The sequence below is a fragment of the Sabethes cyaneus genome, chromosome 3, assembly GCF_943734655.1.
Source record: "Sabethes cyaneus chromosome 3, idSabCyanKW18_F2, whole genome shotgun sequence".
In the NCBI taxonomy this organism is placed as follows: domain Eukaryota; kingdom Metazoa; phylum Arthropoda; class Insecta; order Diptera; family Culicidae; genus Sabethes; species Sabethes cyaneus.
This window is the reverse complement of record NC_071355.1, coordinates 187006242-187030349: the sequence shown is the minus strand read 5'-3', so window position 1 is coordinate 187030349 and position 24108 is coordinate 187006242. Positions and strand designations below refer to the sequence as shown.

General features: G+C 39.0%; 1 protein-coding gene across 1 annotated transcript; it reads right to left on the bottom strand.

Moving 5' to 3' along the window:
• Positions 1 to 772: 772 nt before the first annotated feature.
• On the bottom strand, positions 773 to 23779 carry LOC128744408 (facilitated trehalose transporter Tret1-like). Its single transcript, XM_053841404.1, has 6 exons — positions 23226 to 23779; positions 2524 to 2887; positions 2124 to 2470; positions 1853 to 2067; positions 1589 to 1789; positions 773 to 1526 (listed from the first exon to the last, which is right to left on the bottom strand). Exons 1-6 carry the CDS (start codon positions 23299 to 23301, stop codon positions 1296 to 1298), a joined length of 1434 nt encoding a protein of 477 aa, XP_053697379.1. The 5' UTR covers positions 23302 to 23779; the 3' UTR covers positions 773 to 1295.
• Positions 23780 to 24108: the final 329 nt, after the last annotated feature.

Genomic DNA, 24108 nt, shown 5'->3' with positions numbered 1-24108 from the left:
CTCGACAGTCGACAGTCGACAGTCGAGTCGAGTTGCACGACATGACTTACAAAATAGAGCCCATATTCTTTCGATTTACTGTCCTTGTAACGCTGATGTCTTTTGAGTAGATGTCATTTTTTGTGTTAATTTACTATCATGAGAATATTGCAAACTGAGGCCCCTAATCTCAAAGGCCCGGTGGGCCCTTATGTTCCCAGTCCGCCCCTGTTCTATGGGTTTAACTTAAACTTAACAGAACCGAGTAAATGTTGAACTAATATTGCTTTTCCATTCCCAACAATTGGAAGAAAGCAGACAGGACCTTAAGGCATTCGCTTGTTGTTTAATAATATGTAATACCAAATTTCAAGAAGTTTATGAATCAAGCTTTTTATGCCTATAGTACAACAGTTGTTCAAAGGTTGAATGAAAACGTCTTCAGGAATGCTCAAGCCAACAGCAATTTTTGTGTGAATTTTCTTCTACTTGACAGCACTTTTTTATTCGTGCAAAAATTGGTTAGCAAACACATTCGCTATAAATAGGTACCGATTGCTTGAATATCTATTCTCTGCAACTTACCGACCGAATTTGTTTATTCAACCTAGTTTACAGCTGGATAAACAAATTGTGCTCATTAGCAATTTGATAGCACTTCGTGAAAATTTCGTTAAACCACGTTGACAATTGAATTCGCTATCAGCCTAATGTGTTTTCGTTTTGACTTGCCAATAAAGCCGACATTGTTCGAAACTTCGAAAACGAAGTTTTACGTTTGTTCAGCACAGGATTATTGCATGAAAAACCACCAGTAGTTGGAATGTATTTTTATTAGAAAGGATTCTTTTTCTTCCATCATTCAGCTGCGGTTATTAATAATTTAGATCAATGAGTAATGTTTTATTATAAAACAGGAACTATGTAATTTGGCCTCGTCACTATTCGTGGTATAAATTAATAAGTTAGACTCTAACTAGTACTAATGAGACAAATCACACATTTTCTTTTTTATCGAGCAGGCTCGCAAGTGCTTATTTGATAAAGAATTAAACCATTAGCGCTATTTGCTTCGATTGGATACCTCTGCTTGTGAGTCATACTATCTACCCTCAACTCAGCGATAAATTCATTTCTACAGTTATATTTACAGAACTTTACAGATAAAACTGTTTACGTTTACTAAACGTTTTATGACTAATCATTCAATTTAAAGCCGTTTTCAGGGAGTGTGTACAACAAGAACGCCTATAAAATCCTATCCATGAAATAAATGGCACATCTGTCGGCACCTAATCTTCTTCGAACGTAACTGATTAGTTTTTACTTTTATTTCCCATCGCTAGTGTAATCTCGTCAATGCTTTTGCCTCGAGTTTCCGGAATGAAGAACGCATTGAAGAAAACTCCAAAGGCGCAGCAGCCGGCGAAGGTCCACATACAACCGTGCATTCCAAGGACCTCTACCAGCACTGGGAAATATTTAACCACGATGAAACTGACCACCCACAAGAAGGTGGTGCACATCGAGCCACCGAAACTTCGAAGCTGCGAAAAATCCAAAAATTATTAGCTGTTTTGATATGATTGTCCACCGTGCTTTGACATACCTTGTGTGGCAGGATTTCGGACAATATCACAAAAGTCAGCGGCAGCATTCCTACCGAGGCGATAAATATCACAAACGATAGGCTAGCCACAGGTACCCAGCTGATCACGCTGACGTCGAATCCGATCACTTTCAGATAGGCATGTACTCCCATGGCCGACAGACCAATAGCCGAACCGAACGCAGTGATAATGTACAGAACCTGTTAGCGACAGTGATCAAAATTAGTCTTCCAGTGCGAAGATGAAATTACAATGTTACGTACCTTTCTTCGGCAGCGATCCACCACCAGGGTGGATGCGTAGGATCCCGCAATCTGGATGGCACCGACTATGATGGCAGCAACATTGGGATCCAGTTCCGAACCGGCATCCGCGAAGATTTGCGCCGTGTAGTTGATGAGAGCAAAGCACCCGGAAAATTGGTTCAAGGTGACCAAAACCATTCCGATGATGATTGCTTTCTTGGTGGAAAATGGAGCTGAAAAAAGTAAACAATTAAAATATGCTCAGATGGAGTATTCTTAGTACGCCTACCAAAGTCCGCCCACTTAATGGATGATTCGTTGTTGGAATCCTTTCCCCGGATTGCTATTTGACTCATCAGTTTGTTCATCTCTTCCTTCAGCATACTTTCGTGTTCCGCTGATGACGTATAACCTCGCAAGTACTTTAAAGAGTTTTCGGCAGCTTCAATTTTATTGCAACGAATCAAGTGCTGAGGTGTCTCCGGAAATTGCATGAAACACAGCAAAAACAGGATTGGAAGAAATATCAGAATATACGAAGTGATGTGGTATGACAGATATGTTCCCACGACGAAAGACACCAACGTTCCCATGTTGATGAATAGGATGAAGAACGCTCCGAGGCTTCCTCGTATCCTGCAACAATACTATTAATAACTTATTAGCTAATACAATGAATTTTAACAAACCTGTCCTCCGAAATTTCAGTAACATACAGCGGAACGAGCAAGAAAACTCCGGCAGCACCCAGACCCGCAAGTACCCGGCCAAGATAGAGGATTTCGACGTGACCTCCGAAGGCGATGCATGCCCAGAAGCCGACCAAGGGCAGAGCAGCGATGCAGAGGGAAAACTTTCGGCCGAACTTGTCGGCAGACCAACCGAACAGAACGGTTCCGAAAATGGCTCCCACACACAGCAACGATGCAATCCAGGTGGCCTGTATGTCCGTTACCGGCCCACTAGTGAGCGGCGAGTCGGTCGAGATGAGCAGCGGCAGAAACGGCGACAGCCATCCGATTGCCGTACCTTGCGCGAGGGAGATTATGTTTACTGTAAGGGATAAAGGAACAAAAAAGGATTATTTAGATACCAGGTTCGATTGATTTCGATAAAATTGGGAATGTAATCTAGTTTTGGTGAGTTAATACTTATGACGGTGTATCAAATACGTCGTACGCGATAAGGCTGTCTATCATGGATAGACATCTGACCGCCTGAGATGTAAAACAATTGTGAGAAAATAATTTAATTATTACGTGTCTAACAGAACATACACACTGAGTAATTAAATTTTCATTGCAAAGCTTTCGGTTGCTTGAACTATTCAATGTACAATACAACGTTTAACGTCTGCGTTTAACGTATTTTCCTCGAATAACTAATAGAACTAAGTCACGGCTCCACGAACTTGAAACTTTTGCTGCTAGATAATATCATAACAGCTGACGTCAATTTGCAATTCAGGTTAATTGTGCAAACAGTCCGATTTGTTGAATGAAATGAGGGACAAACACGTGTCGCAAAATTTTCGACGAAAACATCCAGCAAAAATATTCCATTCATGCAGATGTGCTAATGTGCTCTAATTGACATTGAAGCTTAGTGTGGGCAAAATTAGGCAAAACAGCGTACTTCTAATTCAAAGTCATGTAAAGACCTTTTAGGTGTTAGTTTCTACGTTTGTTCTTCAATCAGTTCACAAATAAATGGTAAAATAACTGTGCTACTAAGGTCAGCTTCTTTCGCCCGATTATTGTGGTTTCAATCAACCACTTTTATTTTAACAAAACGATGATCATCCGCAAACTTTTCGCACAGTTTCGTCTATTTCACCTATTTCCTATACTTCCGCCACCATAACTAACCGACAGACCGAGATATATCAACCGTGAAATCGGAAAGCAAAAACATTTAAGTTAGGTAGCCGTCATTTGATGCGAGTCCATTAAAATTAAAGTGAATGGAACAATTATCTGTAGAAGAAGTGCAGCTATCGAAGGCAGACTAGATAATTTTAAAGTGTTTGTCATTGTCTTGGACTATAAAACTTTCCAATCAGCTTTAAGGGCAATCTCAAGGATCTGTTCCTGCTACTATACGGCATGAATGCTAGTTTTAATTGATCTATGGACATACAGGATACTGAGGTTTTATCTCAATATAAGTCGTGGGGGTATTTAGAGTCCTAATTCATCAGTTTTATATGGCATCTTTATGCAGTAAATTATAATCTAATACATGAATACTAATCAAGTATCGCTTTATCTTTTGTATTTACAGCGCTATAAGGCTGCAATGCCGTATATAGCGTATATACAGTATACCGTAAATGAGATTCATTCTCTTAATACGCTGTAAATACAAAAGATAAACGAATGCTTCATTCACCTGTATTGTGAATAATAATTAGTTCTAAAAGTGTCCCGTTCAAATCAAGCCTAATCACGTTTGCGTACATTTTATTGGTTTCTCCAATATTCCTTTGGCGCAAGCTATTCGACAGAAATCACTCGCAAATGGTAGATATACGTCGCAAATATGGCGCAAAAGATGATCAGTCCATTGCTTTGGGAATTTCGGTTAAAAATGCCGATAAAATGTCTTTGCCGGTTGCTTTCCATCAAAGCTCCCGCTGAGCTAAATTGCAAAATCCACAGAAAAGCGCTCGCCCAAGACGCGGAATACATCTCTACTTTACCGATTATGGGGAATTTCACGTACAGTTCGCTGTTCCCAAGTAGCACCACAGTGATCAACTGACACAGCAGCAATTGTCGAATGTCGAAAATCAAAATATTCTGTCATTGGTCCTCACTGTAATCAATTGGTACTCGCCGTAAACCACAAATCGTATGTCAACATATTAAATATTTCTAAACAAAATTTAAATCGCTTATTAAATCGCACCATAGATTATATTCAATCGGATTCACATACGAATTTCATCACAGAGTTGTACCTATAGCATTCTGGAATGGAACTAATCATGTTGAGTCGGATCTCATCGTGTACAAATACTTATGAATGTGAATTGTTTACACATAATCTGCAGTACGAATATCGCCTGCAAAATAGTATGCAAGTGCTGGTTTCGTGCAACTAATGAGATTTTTCTAGATAAATATCAGTACATATTGCTCGTTTGTTAGTTTGATATACGTACGAAAATGTTAGCTGGGGGCTTGAAATGATATCTCGCACAACTGTTTGTCCCATCTTCCAGCGGAAATTTTCAGTTTGTGAAGTTCATGCTACCTAAATACCGCCCATAATCTGCTATAGAGCACTTGCCTAATCCAGAAGACATCAATCCATTTTTCTTACACACCATCTGCTTCTAAACGACGCCACTCGAAAGTCCCCCCTCAAGAGTACAACTGTCGCGTGCTGGAAACACTTTATCTGGAAACTAGCTGGAAACACTTTAAGACAACCGCAGTGAAACAGATCCACCTCGCATATTCCTGCTTCCAAATCTCACCAGCCTAGATCGATGTTGGATATTAGTAACAGCTCGCTGAAGGAAATTTTCCCAACGATTCACGCACTGACGAACCTATTTTTTTCATGTGTGGACTCATCACTGCGACCAGTATAGTTGATCCACAGACAAACAGACGAGACACTCGCGATAATTCCATCGTCCAATCAAAAACCACTCAATTTTCAAAAAAGCATGTTTCACCACATGACCACACCGCGGCGCGCGAGTGTTGCTTTAAGTTATCGATATAAAACCGAGGGGATGCGCTGTGCTATCCCTCGCTATGTATTTGACAGAGGATAACATCGCGCTTCCAAAACTGTCAACGCTTCCAAAAGTGTCAAATTTCAATGGCAGTAACATAGCGAGAAAAAAAAGAAAAAAGCAAAACATCGATTTTCATTGTTCGATGTTGTACTTGCTGCTCTCGTTAATGGCGCATTCCCTTGTATAAAACCATTCAATTCATTCCTCGCTGCCAGTACTCTCCCATATTATAACCGTCTCTAGCGAGGACTCATTCGTACCTCACCATTTGCACTGTCAAGAGGCGTCAGAGAGTAAATATAGAATTCAACATGAAGGAAGGGTAAATGGAGGGCTTCGAACCCACGACCACTCGCTTGTCAAAGCAGACTCGATAACCTTGCAGCTACGAAGCCTCCACTGACGAACCTAAGCGCGCTGTGCAGCAGCGGAAATATGGATGAGATCGAATTGTCATCTCGCTTGCGCCTACCCAAGGGACATTTTTGTCGTATAAAAGTTTATAAATCACTTGTTCTACGGGATTTAGTTATACAGTGGTTGAATAAGCTATTATTAAACAAAAAATTTTTGTTGGGTACATTCGCGGCTGTGGAACTTGAATCCGCGAGTATTGCAGTATTCGCTGCGGTTGATGATCGATCGTATCGGGAAGACTAGAGCGTGAGTTTTTGCCCGGGAAAAAATAACCATACACGAAGATAAAAAGTATGGTAACAGTAGGATACAAAATACAGTAAAAACAATAAAATGTATCGTCCAAAAAGATAACCAAACTATCAAACTTATTGTTGTCCGCCATAACTTTCATGGTTTTCAGAGATTCTACCATAAAAATGACGGGTTGTTAAGTATCTTAACAATAAAAAATCCAGTTTTTCGCGAACAAAAATTTTCATGTACAGTCAAAGTTATCGTCCTTTTATCGTATTTTTTTAAGCGAAATAACAGAATATAATTAAAAAAGGCAGTAAATTTATAATGAAATATGGCCAATTCTATAGCGTAAAATAAAATATTAATAAAATTGGAATTTGAGGCACTTTTACAATAAATTTACCATCAGTTTCAATGTTCACAATAGAAACTATTGTAGATGCATCGTTTCTACTACACAATTCAATGTACATTTCTGTTCGGGTACGCATCCTCTTAAATTACGTGTTCAACTAACGCACCCATTTCTGCAACCATTAGGACATGGCCATGTGTACAGTATACCTAGCCAAGGCTACCCCATATGGCTTAAAGTCATTTGGTATAACATTATTTAGTATAACATCATCTGCCATAATGGTCTTTTGGCATAATGGCCATTTGGCGTAATACTGGCGTACCAAACGCGTTGTGTGTGTACATTCAGATTGACGAGCAATGTTATTAAAACACGGGAGTATTGTGTAACATAATGAACATTTCAGCTCAAGTCACAAGAGAGTTTGACACAAAATTCACTGGTGATAGACCCATTTTTAATTAAACGCATAAAAAAAAACACAGTTATTACTACTGACCCTGTATACCCTGTGCCTGTATTGACCTTCTTGACCACTACCCAAATCGAAAGGTTCGGATTGTGTTGAAGTAATTTCTCACCTTCCTTGACGGGGTCGGTCGTCTTCGCTTTTCTTGTGCTGCCAGCTCACCGCTGGGTCGTCTAGATCTCCTTGAACGATTTTACCATATGAAAAAAGACCGAATGGTTGATTCCCAACTGTCTAGCGATTTACCTGTAGAACTGGCCTGGATTTTTCACGACTGCACCCATAATTTTTACGGAAGCACTTCTTGCTTCGAATAAGCTATCTGGATAACCATTTGACAAATCGTGACAAAATGTTGCACATGTAAACAAAACATTCTAAATTAGTGTCACCCAAAATTTAATCAATTTTTACCCTTGCAACTGTAATAAAAAGCTATACACAAAAAAAATTGTTGTATGATCTTTTCGGAGATCATTGTCTTGCGGTGTGTGAAGATTTGTGTCGAACGCGGCCACGGCTCGCACTGCGAGAACACTGTGTTTCAACATCCAGCGGTTGACGGTAGATGGCATGACAGCGGTATACTTCAGGAAGCTTGTTCAACGAATTGCAGAACAGCAGGAGGAAAGGGTAAAAGATATAAGCGTGCCGTGGAGGAACCTCCATGGTGTTGATGAAACAACTGCGAGAGAGGTGATAGGCACGACGTAAAAGTTAATTTGATGCCGAATAATAGAGGGTGACAGATGTGAAGACCAGGCCAGGAGTCGCATGTTTAATGCATGTTTAACGTCAGTACAGAGAAAGATATAGTGATACTAGAACTGCGGAAAAAAGAACCCACCGTCTAAAAAACTACAAGGTATACAGCCCTCAGGGTTGTACGAAAGGGTGACGTAGGACTATATCAGATCATTAGATCAAAGACTAATGTAAACTGCATTTCTGGCATATGTACGTTTATAGGAATCTGTGAGTGTCATTGTTTAAGTGAATGTTTAAAAGAGAAGAGCGAAATTTTCAGATTCAATTCTTCATTGAATGCAATGGTGGCTTTGAAAATACGTGGACGGAGGTTCATAAGTACAACGCCTGCAACTATTGAGACATACAGATTTTTTTTTTAAATCACTTGTGTGCATCATAAAGGTTGAAATAGTAATAAATAACCAGCCCACAGATTATTGTATTAGATGTGATTATGCTTGACATGTTTCAACAATCTTACTTTAACTCGCTTGTGGTCTTTAAAAGGTCCATTGGTTACAAATAACATTAAGGCCAAGGCACGTTCATCGCAAATATGACGTGCCATTCGAATGTCTTTTCTTTTGACTTGAATGGCAACAAGCACGTAAGTTAGCAGCGTTGATTCACTATCTCTTGCTCCGAAAAGGTTCTACTAGTTTACTTTCATAGCTTACCGCTTGTTACATAGCAGTAAATATGGCACATTCGCAAAATTTCTGTTTTATTTGTATAATAGTCCTTATCATCCTACCACAAGGGTGAGGGGTATCAAACCATCATAAAATAAATTCATGCCTCCAAAAACCCTCACATGCCAAATTCGGTCCCTTTTGCTTGATTAGTTCTCGAGTTATGAAGAAATTGGCATTTTATTTGTATGGGAGCCCCCCCTCCTAAAGAGAGGAGGGGTCTCAATTCATTATAGAAAAAAATCTTGCCTTCTGTAATCCCCACGTGGCAAATTTAGTTCCTTTTTCTTGATTAGTTCTAGAGTTATGAGGAAATTTGTATAGGAGCCCCCCCCCCCCTTCTTAGAAGGGGAAGGGGTCTCAATACACCATAGAAAAAATTCCTGCCTTCTAAAACCCCCATATGCCAAATTTGGTTTTATTTGCCTGTATTAGTTCTCGAGTTTTGAGGAAATTTGTGTTTCATTTGTATAGGAGCCCCCCCCCCTCTTATGCCCTCCATAAAATTGCTCTCTAGCTCACTCCACAAAATTGCTGATCATTTTATCTATCCAACGACATATAAATTGTTCAGTTTCGTTCAGTAGTTTAGTAGTTATTACCATTTGAAATCTTTCATTCAATCGTTACAGTTCTATTTTCGATTTCACGAAGTGCTACCCAGTCCCAGTATAGTAAACAAAGAGGCAGTCCTACGTCAAAAACGCGAGTACGAGGAGCACGTGCACGCTAGCTCAAAGGAGAGATTCGCCAGTAACTACACATTGAGTTTCTACAAAAAGGTGATGTGCAGGAACAGCTTACTGACAAAATGGCGATAGCAGCAAGGTGGAAGGAGCACTTCCAAACGTTGTTCAATGGAGAGGTAAACACGGAGCTCAGCAGGAAGAAGATAAGTATTGTGAGCAATAGTCAAGCTGTCGAGCCACCAACACAGGAGGAGGTTAAGAAGGCAATCAGTGAGCTGAAAATGGTAAGGCTGCTGGGAGGGACGGTATCCCGGCTGAACTTCTAAAAGTGTGGAGCATGCGGCTGTACGAAGTAATTGACCGGTTCATTATCAGAACGTGGAAGGAAGGCCTCATTTTTCCTATTTTCAAAAAAGAATATCGAATGTAAAAACTATCAAGTCATTGCATTGTCCAATTCTGCCCATAATGTGCTTTCCCGTATCCTGTTCTGTAGACTGAGACCGTTGGCGGAAGCCTTCGTCGGCGAGTACCAATTCGGTTTTTTTGAGGGTGGATGCACGACGGATCAGATGTTTATCCTGGGTCAGTTACTATACAAGTTCCGGGAGTACAATTTGCAGACTCATAATCTGTTTGTGGACTTTAAGGCGGCGTATTATTCAGTCAATCGAAATTAGCTGTGGAAGCTAATGCTATAACATGGTTTTCTGACAAAACAAATTCCGCTGATTCGTGCGACGCTGGATGGATCACTTTACGGACATAAATCACGGACGCTAAAGAAAACTGTTCGACAAATGCTCGGGATTTTTGAGCGTAAAACTCGGCTTGATGGCAAAATAAAAAATAGGGCAGACGTATGAACCGCGAGCTTTATCAAGTATGCAAATATGCTGATATAGTGGAGGCAGTACAAGGTGGCAGATTCCGGTGAGCCGGGCACGTGGCTAGAATGCCCGACGAAAGGGTAGCCAGAACTATTTTCAGCAGAGAAGCAGGAAGAGGCCGTAGACAGTACTGAAGGACCGTAATTCGTTCGGCGCAGGATCGACAACGGATCTTTGCCACTAAATCAAGTGTGTCCCAACCTGGGCACGCCAGTGGGTAGTTGACGAATTTATCTAGCTTGGCTCACTGATGAGGGCGAACAAGGACACTAGCCATGAGATTCGGAATCGTAAATATGCAACTGACTAGGCCTCCGTTCAAAGTGTACCTTGCACAACACTTCTTCTGGTTAAACTATAGCTCAACTTACTTAGTTCCAATGAACTTGCTCACACAATCCACCTGTTAAGTTTTTCATTTTCTTATTTTTGTGTGGATGGGTGCAGATGATTGCCGTTTTTGCATTTCCACCTTGAAGCTAGTTTGTTCACAACCATATCCACTTAAACGACAAAAATGTAAATTTCGTTTCGACAGTAAACTATAAATCCATTTCGATCAGACGCACTGGCCATAATCCTAGACGTTGTTGCTTTTATTAAGACATCATTCTGACTTCCTCCTTTCTGAGACGGTGTGGTGAATGTTTTAGCCATAATTTAAATGCAGAATGCAGTCATTAGCATCACAATCGATGGACTTGAAAATGATGCATTTGCCTCGCATTTTAAAAAGTGAATATTGATTCTAAAATTCCTCAATAAGCTGTTTTAATAAGTTACACTTGTATTGTTTTACAAGCTATCCAAATAATTAACCCACCTGATTACCACCAATTACCTGATGAAACAACACTTCCTTAGTTTTGGGCATCGCTAGACTAATAGTAGTCTGTGATTATTTATTTTTCAGAATTTCATTGGGTTTGCAATAAAAAAAATACTCTGCTTGCATTTGAAAATGAAATGAATAAATGAATATATGAATAATAATAATGTGTCAACCACTGATCGCTTAAAACTAGATTCACTATGGTGGCGCCAAATATTTCCGAGGAGATGTGCAAAACCTCTTAGGGTATGGACAGCATCCGTACATCTTGTTTAGGGGGCTTGGGGGATTGAGTTTGGATTTTACAATAATATTTATTACGAATTCCACTTCGCATTCGTTAGATATCATCAATCTCGTAACGATTTGACCTCGGATAGATTGCAACAAACAGCTTAAGAAGGTGATTCCATCGAATTACGATATGGCAGATATAATATTATAATGTGAAATTCCAACTAGTCTAGTAGTATTTACTAATACCCTCTGAAAATATATGCAGCCGTTACATTGTTCCGATTTTGTAGCTCGGTAAGAAATTAAACATTCATATGATGTTGAATAAAATCACCCGAAAGTGACTCTATTGTTTATACTCAGATTGTTTTGAAGTAACGAGTAAACAAAAAAATATCAAAGCTCTGCTTAGTTAGCTGGTTATTCCTTGTTTTCCGGTTACACGCCTTCAATATCGATAAGCTCCGCTTAGTATAATGACTTGCTCATTAGATATTTGCATATATTCACTGTTGTAATCTCTGTTATCTAACCGGGGCTACAGTCAACATTCCAAGCCCAATACTATTTCAAGGTGAAAAGTACTGATCGACTATGCTGCAAGCTTGCTTGAACTAGAGTTTCTCAAGTAATAGTAACATACATGCCTCAATATAAATAACCTTTGCAACGGATTTGATAATTAAATCGTACAAAAACTATGTACACTGATCTCTATACAGTTCAGATGCACACAATGATGTGCATCATTGAAAGAAACCCCGAACCAGTAATCAACGTTGTAAATCCAGTTCGTAAATGAATTTGCATTTTCAATCAGCTACATTTCATAGCGATTAGAATTTATTTTTAAACACTCATCACCTATCAGAACACAAAGGTAAACACATAAAAACACGTGCCACATTCAGTACGCCGTTCTTCCGGAGTCAAACGCTCTAAACTCATAACTTCGACTAACAACAGCCAATACCTGTTCAAAATTGTACCCAAAACGATCCTCTCCCAAACTACCACCACCCACCGCCCGCCGGCCGGTTACCACAACCAGCACCTACACCTGTTCTATACGCTTGGTTTGGGAATCCAATAGCTTGAACAATTCATTTCTCGCTAACTGCCGCTGTTGTAGTGCGCTACCGCGTACTACGGCAAACGTGAATAATTTTTTTATGACGATCACTATCAAACGGCCAAGTGCAGGAACGTGCGATGATAATGCTTAAATTCTGCAACAAGTTCAATGCTAAGGAACGTTCTATTGGAAATGACGTGCTCATTCTAAGTGAAGTGGAGCGCCGTGGGAGGGGGTGTTAAATTCAATTACGGATCGCAAATGATTTGAGAATATAATGCTCAATCAAAAAATAACATATACCTCATAGAGGAACATCCACTAAATGGTGGTATTAAGGCCATTTACGGATTTAGACGGATAATCTGTCCGTCAATTGAATAGTTGTTGAGCTGTTGTCCGAAAAATTGGCTAATATGACGTCATTTGAATGAGGTTCTATTCAGCTTAACGTGCTATTTTTATCAAAACACTTGTCACAGTTAATTCTGATAATAGAGATTTACGCGACGACGTAATTTCGGAATGCGAAATTATATACGAATTAATGAAGCTTATTGGATCGTTTAAAAAATAGACAACGAACATTTTATGAGAGCATTGTTGTACATTCTACTAAACGCATGACCAAGAATGTGCGTTTTAGTTTAATTTTAGTTGTACTTCATATCAAGAACTTTAATCCAATTTGAATACTACAATTGTGCCATTATTATAGCCCGAGATCCGCCAGATGGAATCAAGCCAGAACGTCAAATTCGACGACAATGCAATGTAATGATGACTGGAGCAAACTGGTTCGAACAGGTGACCGATCGGGTCGCTTGCAGGGTGGCTTAATCTTTTATTTGAAATACCGTTTTAGTGCCGGTTTACTTTTCGGTTGACTTGCTGTGCACTTCGAGAACCGGGAGAAGGTTGATTAGGAAATCTAAGACGAACGGGCGTGACGAGCCGACGAATATTAATTGTGCAGACAATTCATTTTCAAGATTACAGAGGTCAGGGTTGGGTTTTCCCAATCGGACTGAATTGGTAGACATGAAAGATTATATTTTTAAACATTTTAGAGCTTATTTTGACTCCAAAAATTACGACTCTTGATAAAGAAATGCAGCGTTATTTCGTCTTCTCAGCGCTTTCAAGTCACCCACCCATGAGGACGCATGGCTATTTGTATAACGAGACAGTAGAAGACTCATTCACGCATCTGGAAAGGATGGTGGGAAGGCTTGACTATGTAGATCAGCGGTTCCCAACCTTTTTTCGGTTCGCGTACCCCCTGACGGATTTCCCTATACTGTTCTGCAGCGAACTAAAGTTTTGGCGAACCCCTGGAAGTTCGCGAACCCCCATTTGGGAACCGCTGATGTAGATAATTGCTTCCTGTTGAACAATGCGTCCGGTTGGATAAGTGCGTCTGGTACTGTGGCGTTAAACAAAAAAACATGCGTCCTCATGAATTGCTTTTTCAAAAACAGACTAAACGACGAATTTGTGCCAAATTACTGTTAGTGCGCCAAGTGCCATCAAAATGTTTGTTACATACGCACACGCATTCCACTAAATGTTTTCACTCATGTTCTACCTAAATAAAAGTGTGCTTGCTGCAAAAAAAATCACATCAGGAAATAACCAGTTCAATGGCAACAGTCTATATCTGGCCGACTTATCCAATCAAGCCCAGCGCATCCATGTCATAAATGTTACGAACTATAAACTACATTTCACAATCAATTAGAATTTCACTTGGTCAATTAGAAGCCAGCTCGGCTAGCTGGTTCATTTCAGTCAGTCAAGCAACAGTCGGTCGGTCAGCCTTTTCGTGCCGCGTGAAATGCACTTCAAGAGCGTTCCACAGAACGTAGGTTATGTATTCACGGTAATTCCGTACATTCTTCACGGTTAGCAAAACCAGCGGAATGATATAATAATAACCTTATTATTTGCATCAATGTCACCGATGCGGTTCGGTACAGTAAAGGGTCTGTCAAGTGAGTACAATGCAAGTTTGTCTATGTAAAGTGGGTTGTTTGATGCTATCTTGTCATTGAAGTAGCAGAGTCGCCGCTAATGAACTGATAACTGGTCCTAGTTTTTAATATTTTATAAGGTGATCAGGCGAGTTATTGTATAATAGCCTATAAATACGAAGGCACTAATTATATAGTAGTCAATCGTGAATGTAAGCATCTCTGTTTAAACTTAGCCATTGCCTGTCAACGAAATGTTGCTTTTGTGGAAAAAATAATGTTAGATTGTATATAACGTAAAGAGATCGTGAAGAATTTGAATAACTTTTCCAGGCTAGGGATACGTGCAAGTTTTACGAGAAGGTGAACCAGACTCCTAAGGGCTACACGCTTAAAAAAATTAACTCACGTTTGAATAAGAGTAACTTAGAAATGAGTGAGTTTCAGCTCAAAAAAGAGGAAAGCCCGACTCACTTTTACAAAAAGTAGAACAGGCCAAAAATTTGAGTAATTTGGCAATTTCTCAATTCTGATTAGTTTGGGCCGACCTCATAACTGAGTTATATTTGGGTATGAAATGGGGAAGGCAAATGAGGAGCGTCCAATATAGCTCTAGCCATCCCAAGCCTCTACCTAGCGCCTCCACGTGGCCATACCTGGTAATGCTCTATTGAGTAGCCAAGCTAGGAGGTGCGTTGCTGGGTGGTTCCCGGCTGCCTGGTCTCAAAACCGCGGTTTTGGGCAGACGGCGGAGCCACACGGCCTAGCTAATAGGTAAGCCTAATAAGTTATTTTAATCATTTTTTTCGTTTTAGCTGATGAAGCATCTCCTGCTATATAGTAAAAACTTTTGCCAAAACGAGTTTTAATACTGCACATGGATACCAGAATGAAAAATTAAATTAACTATTAGAAGCATTTACGGAACCTCAAAGGACGCTACTCTATTCCATACGAAGGACTGCTGGTGAGATTGTTCTATTTTTACCATATATACCACATTTCATCTTAATATCATATCAATAACAGTATTATTATTGATATCATAAATGTGGTAGGCTGGATGACGGAGTGGATTGCCAACCTGAATCCTTAAGGTCTGAAGCAAATATGGCACTTCTCAATTCAAAACAAACAAATCATCACGTGGGTTAAAGTTGGTATAGCGAAATTGATTATTATTACATGGAAGGATCCTAATGCTGGAAGGCCACTCTTATAACCCCGGAATGCGCACAAGTGCCTCTGCTTGTGGGTCCGCCCAATCCCTTTTGGCCCTTCTGTAACAACATTAGTGTGAAATTCATTTGATAATCAAATTTGGATCTACTGTAATTCTACCCACATACATTGGCAAGTCCTTGAAATGATGGTGGCTTTCCCCTACTACTACTACCTTATAGCTGAGTTATATTTACTCATAATTTGTGTAAGTACTACTCAGTTTTAGGTGAAATAGGACGCATTTTTGAGTAAATATTGCTCATTAATGAGCTACTGCGTTGAAATCATAAAAGGAGTAAACGTTACCCAAAATAGTGTGTAAAAATACGCATGCTTTGAGCTGTTCCACTTTTTGCGAAAGTGAGTCAAATTTTTCAAGCGTGTACACATCGAAATCTCACATGTGAGTGGCCGGAGGAATGGATGGAAAAAGTGGTCCTACCTGCAAAAAGAGTGATCGGTTCGACTGCTGCAACTATCGGGACATAATGCTACTAAAAGCCGTCTACGAGGTACTTTTCCTGATCCTGTTACGCTGGTTGTCACCAATATCACAGGCGTTACCAGGCAGGCTGTTATGGGGACTTGCGCAACTACGGACCACATTATTACCATCCGACAGATTTTGCAGCAATGTCGGGAGTACAACGTACTCACGCATCATCTCTTTATTGATTTCAAAGTAGCATATGATACAGTCGATCGAGACTAACTATGCACGAATACGGTTTTCCGAATAAACTGACGCGACTCATCAGAGCTACATTGGATCAAGTGTACTATGTTTCGTGCGCAACTCGGGAACACTCTCGAGTCCCTTCGAGATGCGGCGACGGTTGAGATCAACATCGCTCTTGAGGAGGTTATCCGACGAACAGGCATCGAAACGAGAACCATGATTTTTACCAAAGGTAGATAATTCCTAGGCAATTCGTGGTTCTCCAGTTATTTTTGTACACCATGGAACTCAAAATCCCGAAGAAATCTTCAATTGAGCGCACTGAGACGGATTTTTTGGTCGTGATTTTTGAGTACAAATGGGATCGAATGGGTATTTGGGAACGATTGTGTTTTATTGGCGTAATGAGATGATGCTCTATCCGGCCAAAACACATATTGTCCATCTGCATGATGTTTTTATAGGAACGAGATCAAAATTTTCTTCAAACATTCGCCTGGTGCACATCTTAATTGATAGCCAAGCCAGAGGGCTTATTATTGAAGGCACGAGAAAGAGAACGATGCCCTTCAGCGTCCATAATTTTGGATGGTCTTCCACTTACACTGCTTGCGGGATTGTTGTTCGGGCATCTTAAGATATGGTAAACAGTCGAAGCAGCAACATATTCGCTTTTTTAATGTTGTAGCGTATACTTTTTGCCGAAATTTCTGTGGCAGTTCGTAGAAGTGTACAACGCGCTTTCGACATGCATCTTGTTTCGACGCCATTGTAGGCAAAACTGGGTAAGCATAAGCAAATCAAAAAATATTGATAGGAAGAGGAGAGAGACCTAGCACACACATACTCTCATTTCTCTCTGAGCTCGTTTCTTGTTGAGTATAGGGGCCACGAAAAAATTCCAAAATTTTAGTTGCCACCCGTTACCAAGCTGCTTTTCGTGAGGCTCGCTCCGTGATGGATCAGATCTTTACACTGCGCCAATATCCGGAAGTATAACATGCAAACTCATCATCCCAGCAAACACCAACTCGTATATCAATGTACGAAAATTATCGTTATTGACTTTTAATAGCAATTAAATTGACCTACGCCCTGTGATTGACCTACGACTTTCAGTACAGAATTGTATAGCATAATAAAACTAATCGCTTTGAGTCGGATCTTATCGCATACAACGACTTATAAAGTTGAATTGTTAACGTATATTTTGTAGTACGTATATGGCCTCCAAATTAGTACGCATATGCTAGTTTTGTGCATCAGATACGATTTTTCATGGTATATATAGGTACACATAACTCATTTATTGCTCTGATATGCATATGAAAATGTTTACTGGGATCTGTTTGTGGGTTTTAAAACGGCGTACGATTCAGTCAAACGAAACGAGCTGTAGCAGATGATGATAGAACATGGTACAATTTCAAGTTATCCAATTTAACTTCGTTTTCAAAATCAATTTAAAGCCCCAAGCAGCGCATGTCTGTCGCTTTTAGTTACTGCAATCTGCAACCTATTAATGACCAGAAAACTGGTCATAATTAACTGAACTGCTACAACTGAATGCTAAGAAAATGCGTTGCTAGTGGTCTAATTTCAAATGCAACATGTATGAGTTTAATTTCAAGTCTAATTTAAATTCAACAATGAGTCGTATTTCATACTTTATTTAAAGTATATTTTCAAGACAAATCTAATTCCAATTTGTATTTGACTTCGTCCTGCGTTTCGAAAATGGAGAGCAAGAAGCAAGTTGATGTAATTTACACGGATCTGAAAGCAGTCTTTTGATAGAATTGACCATACAATGGCTGGGTGCATCTTAACAGATGATACAATGGTTAAGCTTGCACTTGCACGGTAAAATACGGTGTGTGAAACTGGGTTCCTGTATTTCTTCGCAATTCACGAACATCTCTGGAGTTCCTCAAGGTAGCAATATAGGTCCGCTTTTTTTTTCAACGATGTCACCCTCCTGTAGAGCGACTTGTATATGCTGTAGGGCGATCTTAAATAGCTTCTGGCAGTTGAAAAAAGTGATGATTTCGCCGCTTACAAGCTTTAGTCGATGTTTCGACGTAGGACTACGTCTATGTTTACTATACTGGGACTGGGTAGCACTTTGTGAAAACGAAAACAGAAGTGTAACGTTTGAATGAAAGATTTCAAATGGTAATAGCTACTAAACTACTGAACGAAACTGAACAATTTATGTGTCGCTGGATAGATAAAATTACCAGCAATTTTATGGGAGGATGGTAAGAGGTAAGAGAGCAATTTTATGGAGGGCGTAAGAGGGGAGCTCCTATACAAATGAAACACAACTTTCCTCAAAACTCGAGAACTAATCAAGCAAAAGGAAAGGAACCAAATTTGGCATGAGGGGGTTTTTGGAGGTAAGAATTTTTTCTATTGTGTACTGAGACCCTTTTTCCTTCTAAGAGGTGGGCTCCTATTCAAATGAAACACAAATTTCCTCATAACTCGAGAACTAATTCAGCAAATGGAATCAAATTGCATGTGGGGGTTTTAAGAGACATAAATTTATTTTATGATGGTTTGAGACATGTGGTAGGAAGAGAAGGACTCTCATACAAATAAAACAGAAATTTTTGCGTATGTGCCATATTTTCTCCTATGTAACCAGCGGAAAGCTGTGAAAGTAAACTAGTAAAACCTCTTTGGAGCAAAAGACAGTAAATCGACGCCGCTTCCTTACGTGCATGTTGCCATTCAAGTCAAAAGAAAAGGACATTCTAATGGCACGTCATATTTGCGATGAATGTGCTTTGGTTTTAATGTTGTTTGTAACCAATGACCCTTTTAAAGCCACAAGCGAGTTCAAGTAAGATTATTGAAACATGTCTAGCTATGCATAATCATATTTAACACAATAATTTGTGGGCTGGTCATTCATTACTATTTCAACCTTTATGATGCATACAAGTGATTTTTAAAACCAATCTCTATGCCTCAATTGTTGTAGGCGTTATACTTATGAACCCCCGTCCACGTATTTTCAAAGCCACCATTGCATTCAATGAAGAGTTGAATCTGAATATTTCGTTCTTTTTTTTTTTAACATTCACTTAAACTATGGCAGTTACAGATTCTTATAAACATACATATGCCAGAAATGCAGTTTACATTAGTCTTTGATCTAATGATCTGATGTAGTCCTACGTCATCCTTTCGTACAACCCTTAGGGCTGTATACCTTGTAGTTTTTTCCTGTTTGGAGTGGTACTCCGCAAGTTTTCGAGCAAAAAATTCAGAAGTTTACATCGATTGTCATGTCCACTAAGTTTCGACGAACCGGTAATGAGTTACATATCATTTCTTTTACAAGCTTCTTTAGTGAAATCGATTCTCCACAACTTTCTTCGCTCATGGATTCCCGCGCTCCACAACGTAATTTAAGATCGACCGGTTTACTGCAAGCGTCATTTCATCGTACTGCTTCCGGAAGTAACGAACCTCTGCAACTGCCTGCGTCAAGATGTTTTCGAGAGTGGAAGAACTATTCGAAATTGGACAGCCATCGCATAAGTGCAGAAAATACGAAATAGCAATCTTTTACAGCAATTAGTATTCATGTAGGCCGCTATAGTCAGATGTACTAACAATATAAATAAAAAAATAATAAATAAACTCAGAAGTTTGGATTTTTTAATCTAATCGGCCGGTATTTGCGTTCAGCATATTGGTTGCGTAACAATTGATCTGCCATCCTACAATTACTTACTGTAATAATTTTCAAGCCAAAATATACTTTTGAAAGGTTATCAAAGCTAACACTTTGAATTGATGGATTAGCTGTTACTGTTACTGGAGCTAAAGTTTGCGTTAGCTGTGTCAATCTCTACCATCATCCACCTTATTCACCAGACTTAGTGCCGACTGACTACTATAAAGCATTGCACGCAGATGTCAGTGCGTTTTTTTCGTCCCAGGTTTGACAGTGTTGTAGGGTTTGTTTTGATTACTTATTCGCACTAAGACCCAGAAGCAAAAAACTGCAAAAATGACAATAATATATGTCGTGCAGATCTGCTAACATTTTTCTGCTTCGGAAAAGTCGGACATTTCCGGTTTCCGCAAACAAGTGGTACGAATTACTAGTAATAAACCCACTAGCAATAAATTTAGGTTATAAAGGGAATCAAAACAAACCACACAAAAACTTCAAACCAGAGTTGAGGTTAGGCACCGTGCAAAGGTGTATTTATTTCGTTCGATACAGAACACTGTCGTTCATATACGCTTGACTTCTGAGCGCAGCATTCAAAATAAGATGCATAATTTTTTCTTTTTTCTCGAAGGACGAAGGATTTTTTTCCAAAGCAGATATGGTAAAGTAATTGGTAAAGTGATACACGACACGTTTTTTATACAGTGCATTCAGATAAATTATTTTTTTTATGCACAAAAAGGTTGAAATTCGATGTAAACATCCCAACCAGCACCAACTCGTATATCATTGTACGAAAATTATCCTAAATATCTGTTAACAAATTCGGAATCATAAATAATAAAGCATACTAAAGGGCGAACAAGTTTATGTTCTATCGTTTATAGTAGCTGACAGACATTCGATTTTCAGCACAAAGTTGTATAACTGTATGAAGCTGGTCGCGCTTAATCGGATCTTATCGTATAGAAATACCTATATAAGTGTATCGCTTATAATTATCCCTCTGTACGTATATCGCCTCCAAAATGGTACGGATAAGCGGGGTTTGCGCGTCGAATACGATTTTGTTGGATACATATCGGTACGTTATTCTCATTTGTAACCTTAATATACATATGAAAATGCTAGCTGGGATACTTCTGATCGAACTAGGGTAAGTTGTTAGCTAATCGAAATCACATATCTACAATATAATTGAGTTAGTAATTATTTTGTGAATCTGTATTTAGAGTTGAATGGACTCTTAATTGTTCATAATTGAGCTTCTGCAAAGACGCTACGGAATATTTTAGTTTTATTTTATTTTTTGAAAATATATAACAGTTGGCCCATAAGTTGAATAAAGTGAATAAAGAATCAGATTTTTAAATGTTTATGGTAGTTATGAGGAGTTTCTGATCCGACTGGCTCTCCTTAAATTACATGCAATTTCGACTGTGTAACTAAAAGTCTTCGACAATATATAATTTTTGATTAGCAGATAACACAAGATGGAGCAAGTTCACATTAAATCGTAAGCAAATAAGATTTACATTGTTCCTATGGAATTTTTTTGAATTGTTCATATGGTTCCTATGGAATGGAATCAATTTTCATTGATTTACAGCAATATTTACCTTTACTTAATGATTAGAGTGTGTCAAAGCGAAGTAAACAATAAATTGTTTTACAGTCGTGCACGTCCTCCTGTAATATATGGCAGTGAATTATAGAGCAATACAATAGCAATAGTAATTTTAAGTTGAATTCCAATCGTATATTGAGAAGTATTAAGTTGCGTATATTAAAAGTACTAGGATAAAATTACAAATGATAGTCGAAATGTTTGCATGTATATTGCTTCCATTTAGGATCTTTTCTGATATGTAATATAATTTCGTACTTCTCAGTTGCTACCGAGATATACAAAACAACAACAACAACAACAACAACAACAAATTTTTTGCTGGGCAGTACATGTTGATTGTGTTGCAATTACGAAACTTGTACTTTTCGTGGTTAATTTTGAGGTCTGACAAAATGGAAAAAGCTGGTCAAGTAGGTATACAGTCGTATAAAAATCCAGTCCTAGTTTTGTGCCATCAACATATTATTAGAAGTAGATCAGAAAATTTACTAAACACTAACACGAATGGCAATTATTTGAAAATGCGTTTCAGATTTTTATGAAAGCAGTTTTAAAATTATGGTTTGTGGTGAATACGTATACCTATATCTATATCTATAACTATAACACTATATATCTATAATTATTTTTAGTGAATGGCAGCAAATATGCTTCAAAACAGAATATTGTTGTTTTTCTTCCTTGGACCTACTTGCAAAACATTATATAAATGACATAATACACATTTTTTCAAACGAATGGTTTGCTTTTGCCGTGTGCAATGCACCTATAAATTATACAGAATGGCTAACATGGCAAGTGCTAACAAATCTTAAGGTTATTTCTTGCTGTTTCTCTATACCTCGAATATGTATCCAAAACGATATCAGGCACCGTACAGATCTAATCAGTCATATTTTATACATTTTAGGCTTGTTTGGGAAAAACTCTTTTGTTTATTTTTATTTATTAATAAATTCCAGCGTTACGGGACACCATGCCCACGACGCAAACCAGTTCCTTTTGAATCAAATCCTTGGCATACAACTGGAAAGTAAAGTCCTCTTTAGTCACCAATTTTACAAGCTAATTGATGTAAATTTTGTAAAACAAAAGCCAATTTATATAGTAAAAATGGTTGCTAATTGTGTCCCGTAACGCTTGAATGTTTCATTGACATTAAGTTAGTTTTGGTCACTTGGGAGAAATTACTAGAATCTGCAGGATCGCAACATTGAGCCAGCATGATATCTTCAACTAATAGTTGACTGCGGAAACTGTCGAATAAAAAAAAATCCGAAAGCAAATCCTTGCAATTCACCAGTACAGAACTAACAAAATTCAAATCCTTTTTAAGACAAAATATTTAATGGTAATATAACAGCTGTCAATTAAGATCATTAGTTCTGATTGTTCATTATTGAATGATAGAAACATATCTGTTTAGGTCTACTGACTTTTTTCTACCAGAGATACAATAAATGCTTATTATAATTGTCCAGGGTCCAGTGAAGTAGGACATGGTCGAATAGTATACTTATTGAGCGATTAACTATGGGGAAATAAAATACAACCAGAATTAGATATCCACGTAAATACAACTATCGTCTTTAGCTCGATGCAAAATTGTTCAGTATAATGTCATAAAGTTATTAACGAGCAAACCTGTCGATTTAACTACTAGTGTGGTGTAAAAATTTCCTCGTGTGAATTTTATTAACGATTAACTTTCGAGACTAACTAACCTCGTAGTTCTGCGGAACCGATTAAACTTTCTATTTAAGAATAAATATTTCACAAATATTTTACCGCAAACCGCCGCCAAATATTGGTGAACAACTCTCCGGTCGGGTTTGATCTCAATGGGAAACTTTGTTTCAGGCATTGCTGATCAACCGCTTGGCTGCTGCTGCTGCTGCTAATGCTGCTACACCGTCACTGACCAAACACAGCTGGAGGCTACGAAAGCCGCAACGTAAGCCACAGAACACTAAAAACACTTCCTACTGTAAAGCACTAGGTACAGCTTTGTTTTGATTGCCACCTTCTACCCTGAATAGCGTTTGAAATTCGTTTTTCACGCCCGGTTTTTCGCGAAAAGCACGTGATACAACGGCGCTCACCAATCAATCACTTTTTCACAGTGCGGTTTGTTGTGGTTTAATTTATTCACTCTTCACAAATATTAATTAATATTGCACTTTTATTGTTAGATAAATCTAAAAATCACACTTATTTCAAAATTTTCTTCACCGAAAAAAAAAATTGCTTTCACTTCCCTCAGAACGCTGACCGTGCTTAAATCTTCAGCCGACGGAAGCCGCTTAGACAAGTCCTAAGGTATTCGCGGTGATGCTTCTCGGACACCGGGCTTCTAACGAATGATGATGATCGAACCCGTCCAGCTGACTATACCTACGTATACCCAGGCAGCGCGGCACAGCGCAGCTAGCTAGCGGCAGCAGCAGCGGCAATCGTGTTGCGAGTCAACAGCACAAACTCACCACGCTAGCAGCAACAACAATTGCTACCGGGTGGCTCGCGCGGGGTGGCAGCTGTGGCTTTAGTTCGCGAAAATAAAAGGTGAATTCCAGTCCAGTCCAGCCAGGCAGCGCAGCGCAACGGCACAACCGATATCGCGAATATCGCGCGGTACGCACAATGGCACCAGCAGCGTCGTGTTCGTCTTTGT